Genomic DNA, 25,701 nt, shown 5'->3' with positions numbered 1-25,701 from the left:
AGGGGGGAAGAATTATGGATGCCAGAACCAAGTTCAAATCCCATTGAGGCGGGGGTTCTTTGATTGGAGGTTTGAGAAGAAATACGCCCCTTAAAAAGGCTTTACAGAGTTTGTGAGCCATGATGCTAGACTCTGAAACACCAACATGAAAATTTGATATGGCAGCCAATTGAACTCTAATGGTAGATGCAGAAGATCCTAAATGAAAGAGTTCTGCTAGAAAGTCTAGAATAGACTGGATAGGAGCAGTAAAGGGATCTATGTTTTTTGATGTTGCCCAAAAAGAGAAGTGTTTCCATTTGCTGCTATAAATCTTCCAGGTAGAAGATTTATGAGAGGGTATCAAGATATCTCGGACCGAGGGAGATATTGAGGGAACCCTGGCTAAGGTTGGAATCGGAGAAACCACACTGTGAGGTTTAGAGAAGGTAGAGAATGGTGCAGCTGACCTGATTGGTGGGTTATCAGATCTGGTACTGGGTCCAGATGCCAAGGCTGCTCCAAAAGGTAACGATGAAGAAAGGGAAACCATATCTGTCGAGGCCAGTAAGGGGCAATGAGGATCATTGTCACTCTCAAGGCGATTGTTTTCTGAATTAGTTGAGATATCAGAGGAAAGGGGGGAAAGGCATATAGAAGTCCCCGGGGCCAATCGTGGACTAGAGCGTCTCTGTTGGGATGGTCTGGTAACGGGAAGAGAGTGAAGAAGTCGTGACACTTGCTTTTTTGGGGAGTAGCAAAAAGATCGCAGCAAGGCTGGCCCCATCTTAGGAATACTTCTTCTAGAACTGATTTCTTTAGAGACCACTCGTGGGGCATGAGAATTGCTCTGCTCAATTTGTATGCAATAACGTTGGATTTCCCGGGAATGTGCGTTGCTATCAGAAAACGCTGAGAAGAGATCGCCCATTGCCAAAGTCTGAGTGCCTCTCAACATAAAGGGCATGATCTGGTTCCGCCTTGTTTGTTGATGTACCACACTACGGACATGTTATCCGTTTGAATTGCAATAGTCCCAGTGGGAAGAGAGTCGTGAAGGGCCTGCAACGCTAAAAGCACTGCTCTCATCTCTAAGACGTTTATGTGCAAGTGGCACTCGAAAGGTTGCCACGTGCCTTGGACTGTCCTGCCCTGATAATGCCCCCCCCCACCCAATCAGGGAGGCATCTGTTGTCAACGTGGTGACTGGGGGGGGGGGGAGTGAAGGGACTTCCTCGGAGAAGTTGAGGTGATGTGATCCACCAAGACAGTTGATTCTTGCATGATTGAGTTATCAATATGGTATGGGACATTGGGAGCTGTTGAAAGGACCATTGAGTAAACAGCATCCACTGGAGAATCCTCATGTGAAAGCGAGCTAAGGGGAGAAGGGGAATAGCTGCTGCCATGAGTCCTAACACCTTCAAAACTAGTCTGGCTTTGACTTTGTTGCATTGTAAGAGAATGGAAACTTGGTTCCGAATGCCTGACACTCTCTGCTCTGTGAGTCTGGCTGAAAGATTGAGTGTGTCTAAGGTGGCGCCTATAAAGGTAATAGATTGACAAGGCGACAAGGCAGATTTTTCGAAATTTATCGAAATGCCTAGAGCTTGGCAAGATTGGATGGTGAAGTCCCTGGATAGAAGAAGCTGATGTCTGGTGGTGGCGGTAAGGAGCCAATTGTCTAAATATGGAAACACCTGGAATCCTTGACGTCTCAAGTGAGCCGCGACCACTGCCATGCATTTGGTAAACACACGGGGGGCTGGAGTGAGACCAAAGGGCAAGGCCCTGAACTGGTAGTGACTGGCTCCCAGCCTGAAGCGGAGATATCTCCTGGAGCGTCTGTTCATCTTGATGTGGTAGTACGCGTCCTGAAGATCTATCGAGCACATCCAATTGTCCTGACCCAAGAAGGGTAGAATGGACTGTAGCGTGACCATCCGGAATTTTGTTTTCTTAACATATTTGTTTAAGTAGCTGAGATCCAGTATGGGTCTCCAGTCCCCTGTTTTTTGTGGTACCAAAAAGAATTTGGAGTAGATTCCGGATCCTTGCTGGTCTGCTGGGACTGACTGGATAGCTCTTTTTGATAGCAGCTTTGAAATTTCTAATGCTGCTTGTTCCCTTAGACTGGGTGGAACGTCTGGAAGGGATCTTTTGGGTTGGGATGGGATGTGAACAAAGGGAATTTTGTAACCCTCGGATATGATCGACTGTACCCATTTGTCTTGAGTAAGGGAAAGCCAGGCTTTTGGGTACAGGGATAACCTTCCCCCGACTGCCTCCGAAGGTGGACAGCCGGGCAGCCCCTCAGGGATGCTGAAAGGGTTTGTCAAAGAACATTTCTCTGCTACCCTGGTTTTGTGGACCTCCTCTGCCTCTAGGGCGGTGTCTATTATTATTCCCCCCTCTGCCTCTAGAGGGGAATCGGCCTTGTGCGTCAGATGATACTCCCTGGGATTGTTTGCGGAACCACATCTTTCCTCCCCTCTGACCTTTGGGATAGGGTCTAGAAGGGATAGAAAAATGGACTCCTACGGCAGAGAGAGTCTTACCTTCTACCTCGCACCTGGTCAATGTATCCTTCACCTGTGGACCAAACAAGGATGATCCATCAAAGGGAGAATTGGTGAAGGATGCCTTGAAAGGGTCTGCAAAGTTACATAGCCGCATCCAGGCGTGACGTCGTAAGGCAACACCTGTGCCTGCGGCTCTACTCGCACCATCTGCAGCATATGAGACCAGCCGCATGGAGGAGTTAACGATGGAATTCAGGGTTGCCAACTGGGAGTTCATTGCGTCTTTGAACCCCTCAGCTGTAGGATCCTTTATCAGTTCACCCATATCCTTGAGTAAATCTCTCTGGAGACGAGTGAAGTGGCATAAGTAATTCAGCGAACGCATTGAAAAGGTCGCTGATGAGAACATCCGCTTGCCGTACCTGTCCATGGTCCTAGAGTCCTTATTAGGAGGATGGACAGGAACTGAAGGATCAGCTAACTCCTTCTTAGTGGCCGCAGCCACCACCATGGCATCAACAGGGACACCTTTGGATAAAAAATCTTTATCTCTAGGGGCAGTAATAAATTTAGATGGCCTCCTCGGGGTGGGTTCCACTGAATCAGGAGCCGTCCAAGCCTTCCTTGCCACCACTTCCATAAGAGGGTCAAAGGGAGGGGACACCCAGGAGGTAGAAGGGCGAGAGCCAAACGCCTCAAGATACACCAACTCATCCTCCAAAGGGTTAAGGGCTGGCCAGTTCCCCCTCTGTTTCAGGATCTCAAGGATGTCAGCAAAGGAGACATCCTCAGAGAGGGAACGAGGGGAACCTTCGGATTCCTCTAAGTCAGTGTCAGAGGTGATAGACTCAGGGGAGTCAATGTGCTTCCTCTTGCACTGCCTCTTCCTTGGGGGATCTCCTAGCAGGTCAGGAGAGGCTTCGGAAGAGGAGGAAATTCCCAATGGGGAAACTTGAGGAGTTGGCTCTCTGCGGTCTAAAACAAGGGGGTGAGTAGAAATCACCGCAGGCACTGTAGATGGGGGGGCTGAAGGAGCAGACTGTGGGGCAGAACCTGGTTCTAGCACACTCCGCATGACCTCGAAGGCACCCCTGTCAGGCAAGGCCAGAGGCCCCCGCTCCGAAGAGACAAGGACCTCTCCTGGCACCGACATGGATGGTTCCGAAGCCGATGTCAGAGCCGAACTCACCAGCGCCAAAGCCCCGAGAGGGAGAGCGGGGTCGGACAAGGGTCCGATGTCACTCGCCCCCTCGGAGCCGACGAAGGAAGCTCAGTGCCGAGATCCCTCCAAGGAGGAGATCGGAGCCGACGACGGAGCCGAAAGGGAAGGTATCAGATCCGACGCACCGACAGTTATGGCTCCGACAAGCCCTGGCTCCGAACTCAAAGGAGTCGGAGGAGGAATGTATTGGGGAACGGAAATAGCCACTGACTGGTGAGTCGGGCTATGCAGCATTTGGGCCAGTGCCTCGGACTTGAGAAGTCTACTCACTACCCTCTGCAAATCGTGGTCAGATAACCTGGAAGACCTTGAGGAATGAGTTTTATGGCTCCGTTCAGAAAGGAGAGGGGATCCTGGCGCCAAATGCACGGAGCCGATAGAGGGGGATCTGGACCTCTTCCTAGACTGTGGCTCCGATAAGAGTATCGGAGCCAACGGAGTTTTATCAGCCTCGGCTCCAGCCGGAGCCGAGGTAACAGTATGAGGCTTTGAAACATCGGCTCCAGCCGGAGCCGATGTCGAAGCCGACTCAATCTTTCCAGCAGTCGACTCTGAAACCGGAGCCGACTGTTTGGAAGTTTTAGAAGGCTTCCCTGACACAGACTGAGTCGGGGGGCCTTCAGGCTTTAATAAGCCCCGCAAGATTAATTTGTTCTTGCGTTCCTGCAGGACTCTAGGGCTAAAACCATGACAAACAGCACAAGAGTCCTGCAGGTGCAAAGGTCCCAGGCAATACACACAAGAAGTGTGACCGTCTGTCAGAGACATTTTCTGACAGCACGAGTCACACTTCTTGAAGCCTGAGACCTTAGAGTCTTTTGACATCGTAAAGAAGTGCCTGACAACAACACATACACTACAGACACACCATCTACTGAAAGAATTATTAAAATTAAATTATTAAGGCTAACAAGCCACAAAAATACACACACACTTAACTAAAAAACAACTAAATCAGTCACACTAAAGGACTGGGGGAAGGGAGGGGCCGAAGGCCTATAAGATAAGGGAAGAAAGGAAGGGAATAAAGACCCGAAAAAAAACAGAGGTCGATTAATCTATCTATTTAAATAAACTAAAAGGTTGTGTGTGAGACAAAGAGGGGTTAAGAAATACCTAATATGTAAAAATTCTAACTCACCTGCCTGAGCCGGTAGAAAAGCACCTCATCAGCTATAGCGGCAAACGAGATCTGAGTAGTTACTGCCTAGCATTGTGGGATATAGGGGAGCCTCGAGCCGGTGGAATTAGCTCTCGAGCTTTAGTATTGGCAGAGTCGGAGCCGAATCCATCCAGCAAGAATGAAGGCGAGATTGACAACTTAACATCAGTTGTTCCTATTAGGAGAGTAAAACTTTAATATTTGAAGACTTACATAGTTTTGTGTGCGTTATTATTAAGTTAATAGGTTTTATGGGGCACTGTGTGTGTACGTGCATGTTTATTTTTGTATGAGGGTTTTCAATAAAACAACAAATTCTTTAAGGTGTGACATAGACTCAGATGGAGATGACAGGAAACAAATGTATAAAACCTGCCAAACAGTACATGCATGTAACAAAAGTTGGAACTAGACATTTAACAAAAAAGCAGTTATACATAAAATGAGGGAATAATAATTTATTAAGAATACAATGCTTTCTATAATGTCTTTAAACATTAATGGTCTCACAAAAATACAAAAAAGAAAGAGCAGTGAACCATATTGAAAACGTGGGGTGCAAATAGCTTTGCTACAGGAGACACACTTGGAAAAAACTGAACATGTGAATTTGATACAAAAAGGTTTTCAGGATGGTTATTCAGCAAAATACCTGGAGAAAACAAAGAGAGGATTACTTATATTAACTGCAAGAGGAGCTCCAATACAAATAGATGAAAATAAAAAAGACAACAATGGTAGATTTGTAGTACTAACGGGCTACTGGTAAGGGAGGAGGATTACACTGGCATGTTCTACAGAAAACTGCTATAATGTCACTTAAGAAAATTCTGGAAGAAATAATCAAATTTCAGCAAGGAATATTATTTATAGTTGGAGAGTGGAATTTGATTTGCAACAGTGAATAAGTGTCTTGGAGGCTCAGAACAGAAAATATAACAAAGGAGAGTAGATTTTTAAAGAAATTTATGAAAATATTTGGCATGGAAGATGTGAATTCAGTACCAGGAGTTCCGAGTAAATTTACATATTTCTCTCCAAGATACAAAAACTGGGCTAGGCTAGACAGAATTTACTTTTCACAAGAACAAGTGCATTTAATTGAAGGTCTTGATACATACCCAATAACTATTTCATATCATGCGCTAAAATAAAAACACAGGGTAATGAAATAAAAATGAGACACTGGCACTTTCCCACCTATCTGTTGAAAAGAGAGGAATTTAAGGAATGGGTAGTGGAAATTATTCAGGAGCTATTAGATTAGATAGAGATTTCTTCTGAAAATATAGCTAGTGAGTGAGATAAAATTAAAAGTGGAGTTTAAAAATAGGGTGGAAATAAAAGAAAGGGAAATATGACTAAGAAATAACAAGAATTATTTAGAGGGACTGACAAATGATGAAGGATTGCAAAATAGGGGGAATCTCACAAAACAAAGAGCAGCAGCAAGTGCAGAATGCTAAACAGAAAATAAGGGATTACCTTGATAATATGCATGAGTTTAGAAAGACTGCTGTTAAGCAACTGTTTTTGATAACTCTAGCGCAAAAAAAAACTTTTAGCGCAATGACTCGGGCAACAGAAAGTATAAAGGACTGTCCCCAAGCTTAGTGAGCCTATAACAAGGAAGATAACAAGGGATCCTGTAAACGTATTAGAAATACTTCAGAAATTTTATGAAAGTTTGTTTAAAGCAAAGAAATATGAAAATGAAGAAAAGGTACAAATGGAAATGTTTATGGAAGAATTAAATATGCCAAGGTTAGAGGCAGAGAAGGCTCATTTACTAACAGGATAGGAGGAGATGAGATAAAAATAGTGATGTATAACCAATCTACAGGAAAGTCCCCAGGAATAGATGGTATTCCTGTGGAAGTTTGGAAGCTAGGAGGGTAGACCTGGAAGGTTTTGTTTAACAGTATTTTAAGAGGAGAAGTATCAGCATCCTGGAAGAAAGAGTTGGTATCTGTAATACCTAAAGAGGGCAAAGGTCCATCAGATCCAGCTGCATACAGGCCCATTTCAGTGCTAAACCATGATTTTAAAGTGTTTATGTCTATAATGGTTAAAAGAATGGCAAAAGTAATGCTAAAATTGATAGACATGGATCGATGTGGTTTTGTGGAGAGGAGGCAAACATTTGACATTAACACAACACTGATGAACCAGAGGGAAGTAGAATGAATGAAAATACCACTGTTGTTGGTGGTTCTTGATGCAGAGAAAGCATTTGACAAATTAAGCTAGAACTTTATGAGCAGAGCAATGGAAGCATTTGCATTCCCTGATAAAAATTATAAGGTTGATAAGTAAGATATATGAGGGACTGCTAGCGAAAATTAAAGCGGGTGGAGTCCTGTATGATAATCTCTGCTTAAGCAGAGGAACCAGTCAGGAGTGTGCTCTCTCCCCTTTGTTATTTGCATTATATTTAGAACCTCTGGTCAAGAAAATACGGGACTCAGAAATTCAAGAATATAATTGGTATGATAGTCAATAAAAGCTGGCTCTATTTACAGATGACATTGTTTTATACCTGACAAAACCAGAAAGGGACATTATTGTGTTGTGGAACATACTGAGACAGGTTCAAATCTTTTCAAGATACAAAATTAATGAAGTTAAAACAAGGGCAACAGCAGTAACTTATGTACCCACATAAGAATTGGTTCAGCAATATCCATACCTATGGAGAAAAATGAAGCATTTAGGAGTATGGATTAAAAATGATTCTGGTGTGGCAGTTAAGGATAGGTGGGAAGAAACTAAACATAAGATAATACAAAAACTGGGAAAAAAATGGAAGCTCTCTTACATGGATATTGATAGTAAGATACAAGCAGTTAAATGTTTTTAGTCCGTTTAGTCTTATACACAAGGTCAGGCATATTTTTTAACCGCCAGAGAAGCTGAAGATTGCAATTAATAAAGAGCTGAAGGATTTTATCTGCGAGAGGAAGACTGCAAGAATCAAGTGGGATACGCTTATTTTTCCAATAGAACAGGGCAGATTGGAATTACCTGATTTGATGGGGTATTTCAGAGCAACATAGTTAAGGCTCCTATACATAGTGCAAACAGAAAACTATAACTCAAAGTGAAAAGAGATGATGAAGCAGGGGGAAAGCTTAAAAACAAGGAGAGACTGGGATTTTGGATGTAGACCTTTACATAGAATAACAATAATCATACAAAATATTGCAGTCATAAAGTAACAGAAAGTATTCTAAGAACTAATCCAACATGGAAATGGAGAAAGGAGATTCTGCCACTAGAAATGGCTGCAATAAGTGATACAGACAATATGCAAGAGGGGGCTGGAATTAATTGGAGAAAACGGGCAAAGGAACCACGGTATTGGGAAGAAACAACTACAGAGGGAAAAGTAAAAGAACAGGAAGATGTTAAAAACTTATTTGGACTACAGGTCACAGATTGCCTTCCCTATCAAGGATTGATATCAGAGTATAGGCAAAGAGAAAGAAATAGGGGGTCCTAAATTAAAGACGCACTAGTAGAGTTTTTAGTAGAATCTAGAAAAAAAGTTGCCGTTAAGAAATGAATAATTAGCAGAGCATATAAACTATTGCATGATAAGTATAAGAATCAGTCACAGGATGTTAGAAAGGATTGGAAAGAGACTGGATAAGCAATTCACAGAGACAATGGTGGATATATGTATGCCTCCCAAATATGCAACAAAGTCTAGAAGATTTAGGATTTTTCTTGGAAGTGTTTATATAGGTATTTTTATATCCCAAGTAAACGCCAAAGAATTTTTCCTCAGGTAGACGGCAAAAGTTGTAGGTGTGATGGGGAAGAAAGAGGTAACTGGGAACATATTTTCTGGAAATGTAATGAGGTGGCAGACTTTAAAGATTCCCTGTAGACTGCTCTGTCAGAGGTACTGGGTGAGCAAATTGATGCAACTATTACGGAAATGATATTTTCAGCTATAATACAGAATCAGAATTGCCCTGGCATAGCAAAGCCTTGTTGAGTCTAATTATGATGGCTGCCAAAAAAGCAATTACTAGAAATGAAAATCTAAGTCTAAACCAACTTTACTAGATGTAGCAAAGATTGTAACAGAGATAAAACAAATGGAATTGGAGCCTTTAGAAGAGGGTAGGAACAAATTACGTAGGAAAAAATGGGAATTGGGAATTGTGGGATCAATACATGCAGAGGAGGAACAAAGTTTAAAGGAAGGCAGGATTTGAATGTGCTATGTCATGGTTGACTGACAATGGCTGGATACATTATATGTGATGTATAATGTTTGCAGCTACAGTTGCGTCGGCCTGGTTTGTAATGTTTTCATTTATATAAATGTAAGATTGCCTATGTCCTGTGTGATAATTTAATAAATATGTTCCTTCTGTAAGAAAAAAAAAAATCTCTCTTGGTGTTAAATTGACAGAACAGTGTTAAGATGATGAGTGGTGAAGGAAATGGTCTGTGACGGCTCCATCTGTTATTTTGCAGTGTTCACCCTGATGCTTAAGGATTAGTACAGGCACAATCAGAGACTCAATTTGCAGACTCTCCAGAGTCAGCATAGACAGCTGCCAGTCATCCTAGTAAGGAAAGGATTTTGCTCACTGCAGCCTCTGGTGTGCTGTAACTATTGCCATATATTTGGTCAAATTTTCAGTGTTAAAATGAAACAAAGCATAACAGCTTAAATTTGGAAACTGTGTCAGACTCATAGCCATAAAACATACCTTGATTAATTTATAATCTTTATGTGGAAGAAATCATCCTGGGAGTGTGCCACAGTGGCTCACAGCAGGAAGTTCTCTGGTTTGTTTCTTCTTCTCTACACAGTGCATGTATTACATATGTTCTTGTGGGTTTTCTCCAGGTATAAGTTTCTTCTTAAATCCCAAAAGCATGTAAAAGGTGGCTTGGCAACTCTAAACAATCCATAAGTACAAGGGAGGTGTGTGCGTGTATGTGTGTGTGCATGCGTGCATCTGTGTGTGTCTGATATACAAGGGCCGATGTCTTTCCCTTAGATGCCTATAAACTCTGTGGTGTTGGCAGATCATGGGGTTACTACAGCATTCAGATGCAACTTGACACCATTAGATGAAGCAACCCAGAAATCCAAAGAGAACATCTGATCTTCTCTTGACAAACTGGGAAGAACAGCTTCCACTGAAACCATCTAGAACTTTTGGGAAGAATTTGTTTAGATCTCTTGGATCTGCAAAACTGCATAGAATCTAAGATTGGTTTGAGGTCCTAAACAGTGCACATACCTATGTTGATCTTGTGGGGCCTCCTGCATGGCTCTTTTCTGAATGAGGTTTATGACCTTCACTTCCTCCACACTCTTCTCTAATGAGGTGGAATGTCAAGTCAAGCAAGTATCCGAGACTGGGGTAGGTGGGTGGGTACTGTGGTACAGGATATTTTTAGCCTCTGAATATGATACGATATCCTTAACCAACAGTCCCGCATGAGGACAATCAACACCAGAAAGTACAGGGACAGGTGACCATCCCCAACTACCTTCAGTGTAGGACAGTAGGACAAGCCCTCAGAGATTCTGCATCTGCTGTGGTCCTCTGGATCACAAAATTTCTGACTCTGCCTATTACTACTGCTTCTGGGCAATCATCCATTCTGAAAGTCTCAAATGCTGAGTTGATTTCTTTCATATTGCCAGTTTCTTGATTGCTACTGGTTCTGCTTAAACCATAGCTACCTATTATTCTTCTGATTCCTGATGAAAGTTCTCTATGGTATTTCAAAGATGAAATGCACAGCCATGGCAATCTTGCCATTTTTTGTCTCTCATAACTTTTCTCTTGCTTTTAGATCAGACAGGCTGATGCCATTAATGGGGATATTAAGAAATGACATCTTGAAAATTTTGACAAGTCCATTAGCCACAACCAAGTGAGATGTTGAACAGTAATCCTGGTGCCTCCTGCCTTTACTGTACCACCTGCAGCTTTAGGGTCAACACAGAAGAAATTGATGTCATCTGAGATAAAAGTTTAGATTTCACCTCATTACAATCAGGCAGTTGTTGCGACATCTTGCCTACTTTATCAGCAAACTCGTACTGAAACCTCAACAGACGGGATCATTACATGACAACCCTTATACAAAATGTGGAAGATGCACAAACATGCTTCCAAGGCCACAGATTCTTTGTTTGGGGGAAGGACTGCTGAAATCAAGGGAAAACATTTCATCTTGAAGGCTGCTGCATTGACTACAGAATCTGACTGGGTCCACACCAAAGCATCTCAGTCCTTAGGTAGCCAGAGGCTCCTGTTCAGTATACTAGATACAGGGTTCACTACATCAATATCTTTTAATGTCTTCCTAACAACTACAGAGATCATTCTGTCCATGGGGACACCACCCAGGATGTCGGAGAGATCTGAAAGCCTCACCAATGAAGGAAACACCACCATGACTGACAACAGAATTATATTTAGCACTTTCATCTACTTGTCACAGAACTTCTTCAGAATAAGTAAAACAACCATACACCCACTAATAAATTGTTTGAAAAAAAAATCACATGACATTCATACCAATTAAATCATTAAACACATGAAAACACTTAAAAAACCATCACAGTTTCCTCGCCTTAAAAAAATATTTAGTATTTTAGTACTATTCAATCCAGGGAACTTGTCACCCTTATCTTGGAATGACCAAATATTGGACAGACAGAGTTTTTTTTTTGGATGTTCAGATTGAAAAACATGTTTGAATAACATTCATATTAAAGTAGGATTTATAAAAAGAACACTGCTGTCAACAACTATTTAAAACACACAATTACCCAGTTTTTATTAAAGACAATATTACAGAGGGCCAATTTTTCAGAATTTATCATGTAAATACTTCTGAACAAGAATCTATTCAAGATATAATGGCTACTAAGACTATTTATAGATAGGACTTGCACCATAAGAAAAGTAGATGACATTGTCTCTGAAGTTATGAGAGAAAGATGGATTTTTTTCCACCAATTTTGATTAATGGGTAGGATAAGAATATTGAAAGTAATGGTAAAGAAATTCAAAAAAATTTTTGTATGGAAATGTCCTTTAAATATCATAAATATGCCATGCATTTAAGTTTGACTGGAAGATTATTAAAGGCAACTTGGATCTTTTTTAGATAATAAACCATGTGTTGTTTTATAGGAAGGCAAAGACTAATTTTTACAGATAATGCATCTATTAAAATGTGTACAACTAATGCATCTAATAAAACCAAATGTACTTTTGCCTGTGTTTTTGCAAGGCCTGTGTCTGTATTATGGTGAGTATTATTCAAGGGAATATTATACATGTGAGTACACAGGTGTTGCATTGCTTTATGTGGGTACTGCAAAGCTATTTACATTGACATAATTACGAAATGCTTGAAGAAACACATTTTATAACACTTGTACGATGTAAAAACTAAAACTAAAAATAATACACTGTATAGATATCAGAAAATGTTTCAAGAACACAGAATAAAATCTTACCATAACTAGGCATTTGTGTTGTCTTCCTTCATTCATCCTCACAAGAGGGTCTCGGATCTGACCCTCGGATCAGACTCAGCCATATTTCACAGACTCTGATCCAACTCTCAAGCTCCTCCCTCATACCCACAATGCCCGTCTTCCACCCAACTACCTCAGATCAAGTTTGCCAACCCAGACATACCATATACAGACATCAAAGATCAGCATGAAAGGCTCAGACATAGGGCACGAGAGTCCTGAGATCATCCAGGTTCCTCAAGAAGAAAGGCAGGGGATGGCTGTGTGGGAAAGTGAAGATGAATGAAGGAAGACAACACAGATGCCAAGTTATGATAAGACATAACTTTTTAATCTGATGTCTCTTTCATTCACCCTCACGACAGGGTCAAGAGTCCCCAGATATGAGAACCTTAGGTGGTCCTAATAGAAGGATATGCTGGAGCACCTTAGAGCCAAAGGAAGCCCTGCTCCTGGAAATAAGGAAATAACATCCAATTTGTAATGCAACACAAAGGTGCGACTATTAGACCATGTAGCTGCCACACAAATGTCATCAATAGAGGTTCTTGTATAGAAAGCTGAAGAAGTAGCCATGGCTCTGGTGGAGTGCACCCTAAGAGGTTTAGTTAACTGCAACCCGCTAGATGATTAAATGAAGGAAACGCAGTCTGAGATCCATTTTGCCAGGGTAATTTTCGATACCGCTTGTCCAAGTCTATTCAAAGAGAAGGCTATAAAAAGCTGGTCATATTTTTTGTATTGTCTAGTCCTGTGCATATAAAAATGGAGCGGTCTATGAATGTATAAAAGGTGAAGAACATACTCCCCTTTGTTAGAAAAACTGGGAAAGAACACTGGCAGTTGAATGGACTGATTGATATTGTTTTCTGAAGCTACTTTAGGCATAAAGGACAGATTAGTGCTCAAGAAAACTGTATCCCTATGGAACAAAATGTAAGGATGTTTAGAAAATCGGGCTTGAAGCTCAGAAATTCTTTTGGCGGAGTCATGGTCACCAAAAGAGCTGTTTTCTAAGACTGAAACTTAATGTCACAACTAGCCACAGGTTCAGAGGGGTCTTGTGTCAGTGACAGCAGCACCAGAGTAAAGTCCCATGGAGGAGAAGGATCCCTAATTGGAGGCATTAATAAGAAAACACCCCTCATGAAGGATTTATACAGTCTAAAAGTGAACAAGGAATGCTTCTGGCTCACTGCGTGAAAATTAGAAATAACAACTAACTGCAACTTAATAGTGGAGTAACTGGAACCTGTGTTAAAAAGGGTACTGAGAAACAGTAACACGTCTGAAACAGGTGTTGAGAAGGGAATAAATATTCCTGTTAGTGGCCAAAACAATAAACCTCTTCCATTTGTTATTTTAAGCTTTCTTGGTGGATGCCTTTCGTGATGCCAAAAGAATTTTCTGGACCAGGGACTGAAGCCTGGACTGTCTAATCAAGGATGTCAGTGGAGAAACCAGGTGGTTATCTTCAGGGTGCGAAGATCTGGGCATAGCCCTGACAGGTGAGCAAGGAGGTTCTGAGCTGGCTCCAGAATCCAAGGAGGATACCTCAGGTGCGACCAGAGTAAGGTGAACCACACTTGGCAAGGCCAGAAAAGGGCAATGAGGATTACTGAGCTCTTCAACCTACTTGCCTTCTGAAAAAATCTGTGGATAAACGGGAGAGGAGGGAAAGCAGATAGGAGACCTGGGAGCCAAGCGTGAACTAGAACATTCTTCAGGGACTGGGATCAGAGTGAAAAACTTGCTGCATTTGCTGTTGAGGGGAGAGGCAAAGAGGTTGCAGCAACGGCTGAAGATCATGTTCACTACTGATTGGTTGAGGGACCACTCGTGCAGAATCAGGAGCGATCTGCTGAGCTTGTCCACCAGATTGTTGGTTTTCCCCGGAACATGCCCTGGAATTAGAAGGTGGTCTGAAGAGACTGCCCACTCCCACAACACTCTGATGGCCTCCCTACATAGAGGATAAGAATGGGTTCTTCCTTGCTTGTTGATGTACCAGACAACTGGTATGTTGTCTGTGTGTACTGCAATAGTCCCAAGGGGGAGAACTTCCTGAAAGGCTGGCAATGTTAGAAAGACTGCTTTCATCTATAGAACACTGATATGCAACCTGGTCTCGTCAGTTGACCATGTGCCTTGGACCATCTTCCCATTGTAATGCCCCCACCCAAACTGGGAAGCGTCTGTGGTCAGGGTGGCTATCAGAGGATTGCTGACAAACAGTCTGCCGAGGATAACACTGTCTGAATAAATTTGATGCAAAGGGACAAGGGCTAAGACAGAATGGACCCATTGATAAGCTAGTGTCCACTGTAGAACTCTCATGAAGAATCTGTCTATGGAAACTAAGAAGATAGCTGCAGACATGGACCCCAGACAGCATCTGACGCAGGAATCCAAGACTCTGGTATTCAGGCCGGCTAAGGGCTACCTGCAGGCAGATAACCCAAATGTAATGACTTCAACAGTGAAACACAAAGAACATCCTCATTTTCTTTATGTATTCATTTAACTTGCTGAGATCCAGAATGGGTCTTGGGTCCCCTGTCTTTTTGGCACTAGAAAGAAGCGGGAGTAGGTTCCGAATCCTCATTGTTCAGTTGGGACCTCCTGGATGACTTTTTTGCAACAGCTGTTGAATTTCCTGTGCTGCCTGCTTTCATTGACTGGGTGGCACATCAGGGAGGCTTCTGGACTTCATACGTGGAAGGGAAAAGGGAATATAACCACCTCTGAATATCACACTTGGCACCCAAAAGTTTTGAGTCAACTGGGTCTAGACCTTGGGGTGCAAAGCTAACTGTCCCCGACTGTCTCCAGAGACAGTCAGGCAGCACTTCAGGAGTGCTTGTAGGGCTCATCAGGAAGGGGTTCCCTAAAGCCCTGGTTATGCGGACCTCCTTTGCCTCTGGGGCAGCATCTACCATCAAACCCTCCTCCTCTGCCTCTAGAGTAGGGTTCTCCAAATGGGTTTTGGAAAGGCCCTTGGGACTTGCAGAACCACATTTTCTCACACCCAAGCTTGTTTTTTGGAGAATAACCTCTGGTGCATAGAAAACTTGATTCTAGCAGCAGAAAGGGTCTTCCCATGCTTTTCGCTGCTGGTAAGCATGTCTCAAACCAAAGGCCCAAAATGGGAGGAGCCACTGTAAGCGGCACTGACAAATGACACCTTAAAAGGGCACCAAAAAATCACATAGCCTCAGCCAGGCATACCTCCTATGGGAAAGTCCTGAACTGGCTGCTCATGAGGTGCCCTCCGTGGTATGGCAGATAAACCTCATTGAGGAATTAGAGATAGATGAAAGACTGTGTGTTCAACTTGGGAGAAACTTTCTTAAATTCCTCCGCAGGCATGGACTCAAAAAGATACCTTAACCAGGTCCCTCTGCAGCCAAATGAAATGAGTTAGATAATTTAACAACCTCATCACAAAAGTTGCTGAGGCATAAGCACACTTAACAATCCTGTCCAATGCTCTGTTCTCCTTGTTCGGTAGATGGAAACTGGCAGTTTCCTCACCCAGTTCCTTCTTAGTGGCTGCCGCCACGACAGCATCAACTACTGAACCCTTACTCCAATGTTTCCTCTCTGCAGGGGGGAACTAAAACTTGATCGGGCTACTCGGGTATGAGCTTGATGGTATCCGGCTCCTTCCATGCAGAGTGAGATATCATGTCTACTAGGGCATCTGCGGGAGGAGTCACCCAGGACATAGATGGGCCCATCCCAAATGCCTCCAAAAGAACTGACTCCTCAGAAGAAGGAGGTTGGGCAGACCACCCACCTTTCTGCTTCAGGATTCCAAAATGTCTCCGAAAGAGACATTTCCAGGTGGGAATCAGGGGAGGAATCTTTCCCACTCATTGAAGTCAGTATCCTTGGTTAAGGACTTCAGGGAGGAGTTTCCATGCCTCCTTTTACACATCCACTTCTGACACACTTCCTTGGCAGAGTATTCTGGGGAATATCAGAAGAGAGGGATACCTCCTCAACAGGGAAATCTTGGAGGCCACTAGGGTCAGAAAGACTTGTGGCAGGACAAGAGAGAGAAAAGCCTGGATCCAATGAAGGTGCAGGGGTGGACTGAGGAACTTGTACGATCGAATCTCCAAACCGGGAGAAGACCCTCTCCACTACATTAAAGACCTATGGACCAGAGAAAGCCCCATTCAGATCCCCCCCAGAGCCAAAACTACAGAAGAAAAATGGACAGGACTTGCACCGGATCCATGGCCTCCAGAAGGGATCAGACCTGAGTTATTGAGTGTCGAAGCCCCCAAGGGAAGGGAAGGCTCCAAGAAGGATGGAGCTGATCCCAGTCTGCCGGACCGACACCATGGCTCCAAGACTCACTCTGCCCCAGCAAGGCAAGAACAAGGCTCGTCAAGGGCATACTCAGCATCGAGGAAGGGAGCTTCCTCTGTGCCAAGTCTGATGCATACCGCAGTCCTGAACCTCTAGGCTCCGAAGCTGGGAGATGATTCAGAGAAGAAGTCTGGATAGGATGACCTGGGTAGCTCACGGATCCGACAGGGGATGGAGTGGAGACTACCCCCATCTGGATATGGGCCTTAAGTAATCTCCTCACTGTCCTTTCCATGTCTGTCTCAGACAAACTTCTTGAGGACCTGAAAGAAGCTGACAAGGGGGGCTGGGAGTGCTTTACCAAGGAGACTTCACCAAGGTCCTTGGATACAAAGTGATCTGAAGCAGGAGCCAACAAAGGCATTAGGGAAATAGAAATAACCTGCCTTGGATCCAGACTGTAGGATCTGATTGGAGAGCAGACTGCTGCAGATCATAACAAGTACAGAGTCCCTCAGGGAAGCAGGCAGGGGCCTTTTTTTTTACTCCTTAACCGAAGGAGAAGAGGAAAAAGCCAAGGTAGGCATCTGAGCCTCAGCCAAGGAAGGAAGAAGGCCCCTAAGAATGAGTTTGTTCCGTCTGTCAGCTAAAGCCCGGGGTTTAAAGCCAGCACAGACAGAACACTCATCTTGTAAATGGTTGGCACCCAGGCAATACACGCATTCCTTGTGGGCATTCTGGTTGGGGATTTTGTGCCCACAAGAAATGCAGCGCTTAAACCCAGGAACCATCAGATATGATGAAAAGACCACCAAAAAAAACTGACAGGAAAGAAGACGAGAACGGAAAGACACTACTGACTTAAATAAGCACAGGTAAGAGCTCTTACTAAAAAAAAAACTGCTAATACTAGAAGTTAAACAATAAAATTTACAACTAATTTCTAATTTTTTTTTTTTTTTTTTTTTTTTTTACAGGAACAAAGAAATGTACTCACACTTGCTAGCAAGGACAGGGAAGAAGAAAAATACAGCCAACGCCACTTAAAATTTGCAGACGCTATCCAAACAACTAACCACAATTGACAGAGTTGGAATCTGTGTCTAACTGGCTGGGGTGGCAAACGAGATCTGAGGTAGTTGGATGTACGAAGGGCATTGAGAGTATGAGGGAGGAGCTTGATAGTTGGATCCAAGTCTGTGAAATATGGCAGAGTCAGATCAGAGTCGGTGTGCTTTGTTTGTTGGATTAAAATATATTTTTTTATTGCCGAGTCAGATCAGACACCCTGTTGTGAGGATGAATGAAGGAAGACATCATCAGATAATTTAATTTTTTTTATTTTAGACCATGTTTTGAAAGATTTAAGAAGTGGAGATTACAAAAACAAGGTTGAGATAAAGGAGACAGTATGGCAACTTAGATTACCGGTGGACAAATTCACTGGATTGAATAGAACTATAAATATTATTTTTTTAAAGGCAAGGAAGCCGTGATGTCTTTTTAATTATTTTCATGTATTTAATGACTTCATTCATATGAAAGGCATGTAACTTTTTGCTACTATTTATTAGTAGTTACATGAGTATTTTATTTATTGCAAACAAGTTCTATGACAAGTGGATGAAAGTGCTACATAAAATTATATTAGATTGTGGTGGTGTTTCTTTCATTAATGACTCTATAATTTTGGATTACATTGCTGTAGCATCAGTGATCCAAAAGCTCCCTGAAGGATCAATGCAGTAATTAAAAGCAGAGGAGGCCGTTACAGTGGAAAGTTCAATGCCGACATTAGACAATCCATAGGCACTGAGGATGTCAATGCTGTAGAAAAGAACCAACAATGTCCTTCACTGATGTCAGTGAGTAGTAGTACACTGGTTCCAAAAGATGGGTTCCTCCCAACATCAAATGGTTGCCTGGTGCAAATGCTCGTGATGACCTTCTTGGTCCTGTGAGCTCCATGGCTAAAGATGTAGATAACCAGAACAGCACTGAAGGGATCATTGCCAATGGAAAAGCTCTCCCCAGGAAGCTACCAGGCACTAAAGGAGTTGACACCAATAAGACTGATAAAAGCAGAGCCAAGGGCAGAACAAAGAACAACTGCATTCCCAAGATGTAACCTAAAATGTCACCTGTGGTCCTTACTGGATACCCTCAAGTCCTGAAGAAAGCAATGCTCAAAAAAGGGATGATGACGAAGCCTGGACAACAAATGGGAGGGAAGCAAAATCCTTATTCATCTCAAATAGAGAGAGAAAAGGAATATGGCCCAACTTCATTTATACCTATAAATACACCTTCAAATTTACCATACTCAAAGTCAACCATAACAGAATGATTACAGAGCAAAAACACAGGCCTAGTGAAATGGATAGACCTACACGATAAAGGTTTAAAGGAGGGAAACCTAATTTAACATCCAAACAGAGTAAATAAGCCCCCCGTGTAGAAATCTAGTTCCATCCACAGTGAACAGTATGAGAACTCAAAAAAACAGGTGGAGAAAATTGAAAGTTATGTACTCACCATAACTCAGCATCTGCATTGTCCATTTTCATTCTTCCTCACTAATGGGTTTGGATCTGATCCTCTGATCTGACTCTGCCGCATACACTAGACTTCGGATCCAGCTCTCAAGCTCATCCCTCTACCAATTATACTCTCTTCCGTCCCCAATACTCTATTCCATCCCCATTGTCTCATATGGAGTTTGCTGCCTAATCTCGCCCTGATCCGAGAGAGAAAAGCTAGACAGAAATAAAGACAGGGCTCAAACCTGGAAAAGTAGGTTCCAAACATAGTCCAACTGGTTCTTTCAGAAGAAAGAAAGGAATGGGGAAGGACAGGAGAGAAAGTGAGGAAGAATGAAAATGGATAACACAGATGCCTAGTTATGGTGATTACATAACTTATAAATCTAGCGTTATCCTTTTCATTCTTCTTCACTAATGGGACAGAGTTCCCAGCTATGTAAACCTTGGGTGCCCCTCATGGAAGGCTATTCTGGAGCACTGCCAAACCAAAGGAGGTTCTATTTCTGGATATGATGTCCAATTTGTAGTGTGAAATAAAGATATGACCCTTGGATGATGTGGCTGCTGCACAAATGTCGTCAATAGAGGTCCGTGACCAAAAAGCTGATTAAGTAGCCACGGATCAAGCTGAATGAGCTGGGAATTTTGAATTATGCTGCAGAAGGATGAGAAAGGATATCACGTACCTGATGTCTTAAATAAGTGCAATGTGGTGAATGCAGAGGCACCAGAGGAAACCCTTTCCTCCCTCCTCGGAGGCAAAGCTTCCAAAGGGGGTAGGGTCAGGGCCACCCCAGGATGTGAGTCTCAAGGGGAGAATCGGATCAGAGATGTCCAGGTCTGAGGCTCCAAGAGGAAGGGGTAGATCTGACAAAAATCGAGCCGAACCCAACCCCTCAGATCCAGCGCCAACATCCAAGCTCTGAGATCTGCTCTGATCCAAGGGTATTTAAGCAGAGTCAGTCAGGGAAACCTGAGTGTAGGAAGAAACTTTTCTTGAATCCCACCCAAAACCCTCTGAGATCTTAGATCCTGGGACTCCGAAACCATTGGGTTGGATCGGAGAGGGGGAAACAATGGAGTTCATAGACACACTCATGGATCCAGTAGGGGATGGAGCTGGGAGAGCCCCCATCTAGATCTGAGCTCTGAGGAATTTACACAGCATCCTATCCACATCCACCTCTGACAGGCTTCTGCAAGACCTAGAAGATGCTGTGGAAGGGGTTGAGAATGTTTCTTCGGAGTCTGGGATAACTGAGTGGGCAGAGCAAGAGACATAGGTTTTACTGCATATTCTGAGTATGGCTTCTGCGAGCTGAGGCAATGGGGATTGAATAGGGTATTATTGGTAGAGGGAGCAGCTTGAGAGCTGTATTTGAAGTCTAATGTATGCGGCCGAGTCAGATCTGAGGATTGGATCAGAACCCATTAGTAAGGAAGAATGAAAAGGGCAACATCAGATCTCAGTGTTCTCCTGCCTTTGTTTCTCAGCAGAAAGAAGAGATGAGTCATTGGAGGAATAGTGAGTTTTGTCAAAGACTTCTTTTAACTTTTTCCCTGGATCTGGGATGTTTGGAACTCAGAGTTTCATTTGACTGGGAAGAAGGTGTTAAAGAAAACACAAAGGTCAATGTACGTAAGGTTCAAGTAAGGCACCCTTTATTACTTGCAGCAGGGAGACAAAGCATGTAGGTACAAGGTTTGTCTGATTTTCCATGGTTCAGCATGCTATTCTTATACAGCTCTTTGCATGTACACAAGAAAATACTGTTAGTTTAACTGCTGACATGGTCAGAAGAGAAGACATTGTTAGATTTACTGCTGACATGGTCAGAAAAGAAGACATTGTTAGATTTACTGCTGACATGGTCAGAAAATTGCTGTCTTGCAAAACATGTAACAACCTGGCCTTGGGCTCATTTTAGCCCTCCTTTTTTTCATACATTTCTTCAGCTGTTCAGTTCTTGATATGATACATTTGCCCAGGGTCAGGATACAACCCTGGCCTCAATACACATTCTGCTGACCATGGTAGACTTTTAAGCGTCAATTGTTCTCTTATCAAGGTTTTCTGCAGCTGCACATATTTCACACAGAACAAGCAGAATAAACGTATTAATTTCTTTTTTAACCCTAAATGCATCTAAGCTTGCACATTGCAGTTATACATTTTCTTAACAGAAGGCTCCCCTGCCTTTGAACTATCTAGTTAAAAACTCTTTTTACACCAACTTATGTTTCTTGTCCTTAAGCATTCTCTGATCACTTTACAAATGTTGCAGTCTGTGTTCTATACGTTTGTGTCAGCTTTCTTCAGGAAAACTTTTTTCAGTTTTCAAACCACGTCAATTCTTTTCTTTGTATACCTTCCAGATTGCCAAGTTTTGGTTATTTTCTTTTCCTCAGCTGTAAGTTGTAGTGTTCCCTGCCTTTCCATCATCTTCCCATTAGCATTATACTTAGGTTTTAGTAGGAAAAGGGCTTTTGTCAAAGTCTTCTTTTCTCCTTTTCCCTATATCTGGGATTTTGGAAATAAGACGGAGTTTCTTTTGAGTGTACACCACACACACATACACAGCATGCTTGTCCTGTTGTGTTATATTGTGGCCATACATGACTGAAATCCTAACTGCCATTTTATTGTATATTTCTTTCTAGAATTCACATGTACTGCTGTTAAACACAGAAAAATTCACAACACAATAAAAAAAAACAGCTTCTAAAACCTGAACTTACAAGGGAGAAAAGAAAATGTTAAAAAACTTAGCAACCTGAAAAACATACAAAGAAAGGATCTGGCTTGGTTTGAGAAATGGAAAGATTATCCTGATGAAAGCAGAAGAAAACATGTATGAGAAAATTCACATACATTTTAAATATGCTATTAAATGAGCCCGAGGCTGTTTTTACTGAAAACTCATGAAGTGACAGTAAAGATCTGGAAAGAGAGTGAGAGAAAGGGGGCAAGTGGTGCATTATGTGTAAATGAGAGGAGTTGGAGCCTGGGAAATTCGTATACCTGCCAAGCTGACATATGACTGCAGTTAACTCCTGTAGTTTGAAAATAATAGACTGGATCATCCTATATCTTTGCCATACCAACTAGTCAAAGCAACCAGTTTTCAAAATCTAACATGAACCACCACCAACACAGTGACATAACATGACATAAGGCCCACCACTTTGAGCACTTTCTTGTACAGTTTACCACATTAAGTCTGTAGCTAAATTTGCTAAGCATCAGAGTCCTGGTCAAAGAAGCATTAAAATCTACAGAAAGGTGACTATCAAGTTATCTCTTAGGGTTGCCACCACAGTCTTTCAGGGTTTGAAGCAACAAAAATATAAGCACGACTATCACTTCTTTTGTTGGGATGAACAATCAAAGGTAGGTCCACCTTGAAAGAGATGCAACAAGACACAGATGTTCTTAAGAAGGGCAAATTTCTCATGTTGAATATATTCTGCCCTTGCCTAGATTGATGCCAACTATCACTGTTTTCAATGATTAAGTAAATTATATCATTCTAGGGGAATACAGTTTTTGACAGCCTGGGATAACATGGTAGAGAGACTTTCTTGCTACACCAGGGATGGGCTACACCTGTTTTTCATGAACTTCTGCATATTGTCAAAAACTTTTTCCATTGGCAACAGTGCCTCTGAGACAAAGTGAAACTACCAGACACTGCAACCTGATAAATCCCAATCTGCCAAGTGTCAGGGTGGCTCTGCCCAATACAAAATGCCCCAGAGGCAAAATATAGGACTTGGAAATTTTCTTTTGGATGGAATACATATGCACCTGCGTGGTTACTGAAACCAGATTCCACTCCATAGAAAATAATCCTCCTATTCCAGGGTTTATTTAAATTTGTTTACCTGAGTGGAGCACTGGTCAATTCTGACCAACTTCAGTCTCATCTCAGGAGACATAAAGAATAATAGCAACAATGAAGTCAAAACTGCAATGGTACAATTATATAATACATTATGTAAACTGTGAATCACAAAAACTAAGAGGTGCAACGGTTAAAAGACAATAATGATACAATCACAAGTACAGTGTCAATCTGCCTTGAGTATTATATACACAGCTTCAATACTTACATTAGTTGTTCATTGCCTATCGCTTATTCATGGTCACTAGTAGCCGTGGGACATATGCGTACTAATAAGAGATGCCAGACCCATTGGTCTCACCCCAATTACCTCAACCTTGACTTAGTAAAGGTCCAACTCACTCTCATCAAACAAATTCTTACTTTGATAATCACAGGTCACCCCACCCATGTCCCCTGAGGGGCATACTAAATATTTAAAACTGCTTCCCTTCCACCATGTGAAAGTTAAGCCAAATATTTTTTATTAGAGGAGACTTTAATTACCTAAATATCATTTGATCTACCTATACATCCAACAGTTGTTACATCCAGGCCCTTCTTGAAATCACTTGAATAGCAACTAAAATCCACTGCAGGAATAAGATGCAGACAGAAGTAAGTAAAAAGCCAAAGACCATTCACCTATTCTAAGGTAGGTGCTGCTAAAGTCCTATTACAAGAGCTTCATCTGAAAATCTGGAAGAAGGCCCAGAATGCTGCTTTTGCAATCTGAGGCTCATGGACTGCTAGCTCACCAATGTGTCCACAAACCTACAACTGGACATCAAAAATGCACAACAGAGGCATAGACTCAGATTGGATCCGACACTGCAGGCACTACACTGTACCTTTCAGCTAAATGGGGATTTAGAAGTGTACCAAGACATCTAAGGCCTTTGAATAACAGCCATAGACATCAACTTTTGGGAACTCTCAGTGTCCTAGGTTGCTGAGGATCATGGGGAATGAATAAACTAATGGGAAAGAGGACTGTATGGTCATTAGGACGAAATAAGAGTAATCAATTAATTCATTCTCTTCAGTAGAGCTGTTTTGAGTTTGAACTCTCAACATCCAGCAGGTGATACCTGGGCCTTCTAAAAAAATGAATTACCTTCTCACAGTTCAAATAAATGTTTTATATCTTTACAACCATAAATATTATTAGGAAACTTTAAACAGCATACTGTTCAGCATAAAGTAGTCTTTACGGTGGCAGCATCCATTCAGCTCTAGATCTTCAAATAGATTTTGTAAGCCACAATAAAGACACTGAATATTAGTTTCTGTACCATTGTATAAACAGCTTAGGGATATCTCAGTAACCATTCAAGCAACACACATACTGTCAGTAGGATTTTTTTATACAGCCATGAGCTTTCATATGAGGAAACCATAAATTAAACTTGATTGTTGAGATATTTAGAAAAATATGAAAATTATTTCAATACAAAAACAGTATGCACATAATATTCAATATCTCTTTAGCTACATTAGACAAAGGTCAGATATCAATACAGTAGTGTTTGCCATCATGTAAGTTTTAAGGTGAACTCTTCTGATACCTTGTATACAGCATAGTTTTGAAATAATGAATGCGTATATAAACTAGCAATATTTCACACCTAGAGGGATCAGTAGGATGTAACTGCAGAAACATCCGGGGGTGTCAGTAGGCTGTAATGAGTTACTTGCAGTATACAACTGAAAAACAGAGCTCCATTAGGGAGTCTGGAATATAAAGCTCCATAACAACTAAGCATGCATTATCTAGGCTCCAGATATATGTAATATAAATGAGTAAAACTTCATCTGACCTCTAATTCCAGAAACACTTGACTGAAAAGGCCAGTTCCTATTATTTCCCTTCAAATGATACATAAAATCCAAATTAAATCTTACCTTAGTCACAAACAGCGTTCGTGGGTCAACAATATCCAGATAATGTCTTAATCTTCCATAAAAGGTAGACTGAAAGAATAAGGGGTCAGAATTAACATAACACTCAAAACTCTTCAATCTTGTTCAAGTTAGACAAAAACAGAAAAAATAACATACTGGACAATTTTGCAACCAAGTAAAGTATAATAATTTCTCATGATATTCTGGTTCAGACTATTTCTATAGCTAGGTGCAGTGGGGCATAGGAAAATTACATAGCATACCCAAGATCGTAAAGCAGACGAAGTAAGGCCAGTAATAATTTCATTACCATATCACTGCTCTTAGAGCAAAACCACGAGCATCTTCACTTTCTAATATAATGTAGTACAAGCGCTGAAAATTAAAGGGACACAGCGTTAAATAAACAGAAGTTATGTACTTACAACGTTAGGTCTGGAGAAGCAGGACTAATATCATTAAGTATCTCAACATTTGAAAATTTTCCAGGCCACTATCCCCCTCCCCTTTTACCTATAATGCTTTGTGAAACAGTTTCCTATTAGATCAAAGTCATGCCACAGCTAGATGAAGCACAATACATAAACTAATAACAATAATGATCTTTTGACCATGTAAACAAGATGACAA

The 25,701-nt window shown here is 41.9% G+C and overlaps 1 protein-coding gene across 2 annotated transcripts in view; it reads right to left on the bottom strand.

The window, feature by feature from the left end:
- The window catches only part of SFXN5 (sideroflexin 5), a 3,177,886-nt gene that overhangs the window by 3,013,293 nt on the left and 138,892 nt on the right, over positions 1-25,701 (bottom strand). For both annotated transcript variants that reach the window (XM_044064040.1, XM_044064039.1), the window contains exon 2: positions 25,072-25,140. In XM_044064040.1, the coding sequence (XP_043919975.1) occupies positions 25,072-25,140 (69 nt within the window). The remainder of the gene's footprint in view (positions 1-25,071; positions 25,141-25,701) is intronic.

This window comes from Protopterus annectens, chromosome 2.part2 (genome assembly GCF_019279795.1).
Source record: "Protopterus annectens isolate FY-2018-M chromosome 2.part2, PAN1.0, whole genome shotgun sequence".
In the NCBI taxonomy this organism is placed as follows: Eukaryota; Metazoa; Chordata; order Ceratodontiformes; family Protopteridae; genus Protopterus; species Protopterus annectens.
The sequence above is the reverse complement of the archived record's forward strand: the minus strand, read 5'-3'. Positions and strand labels throughout refer to the sequence as shown.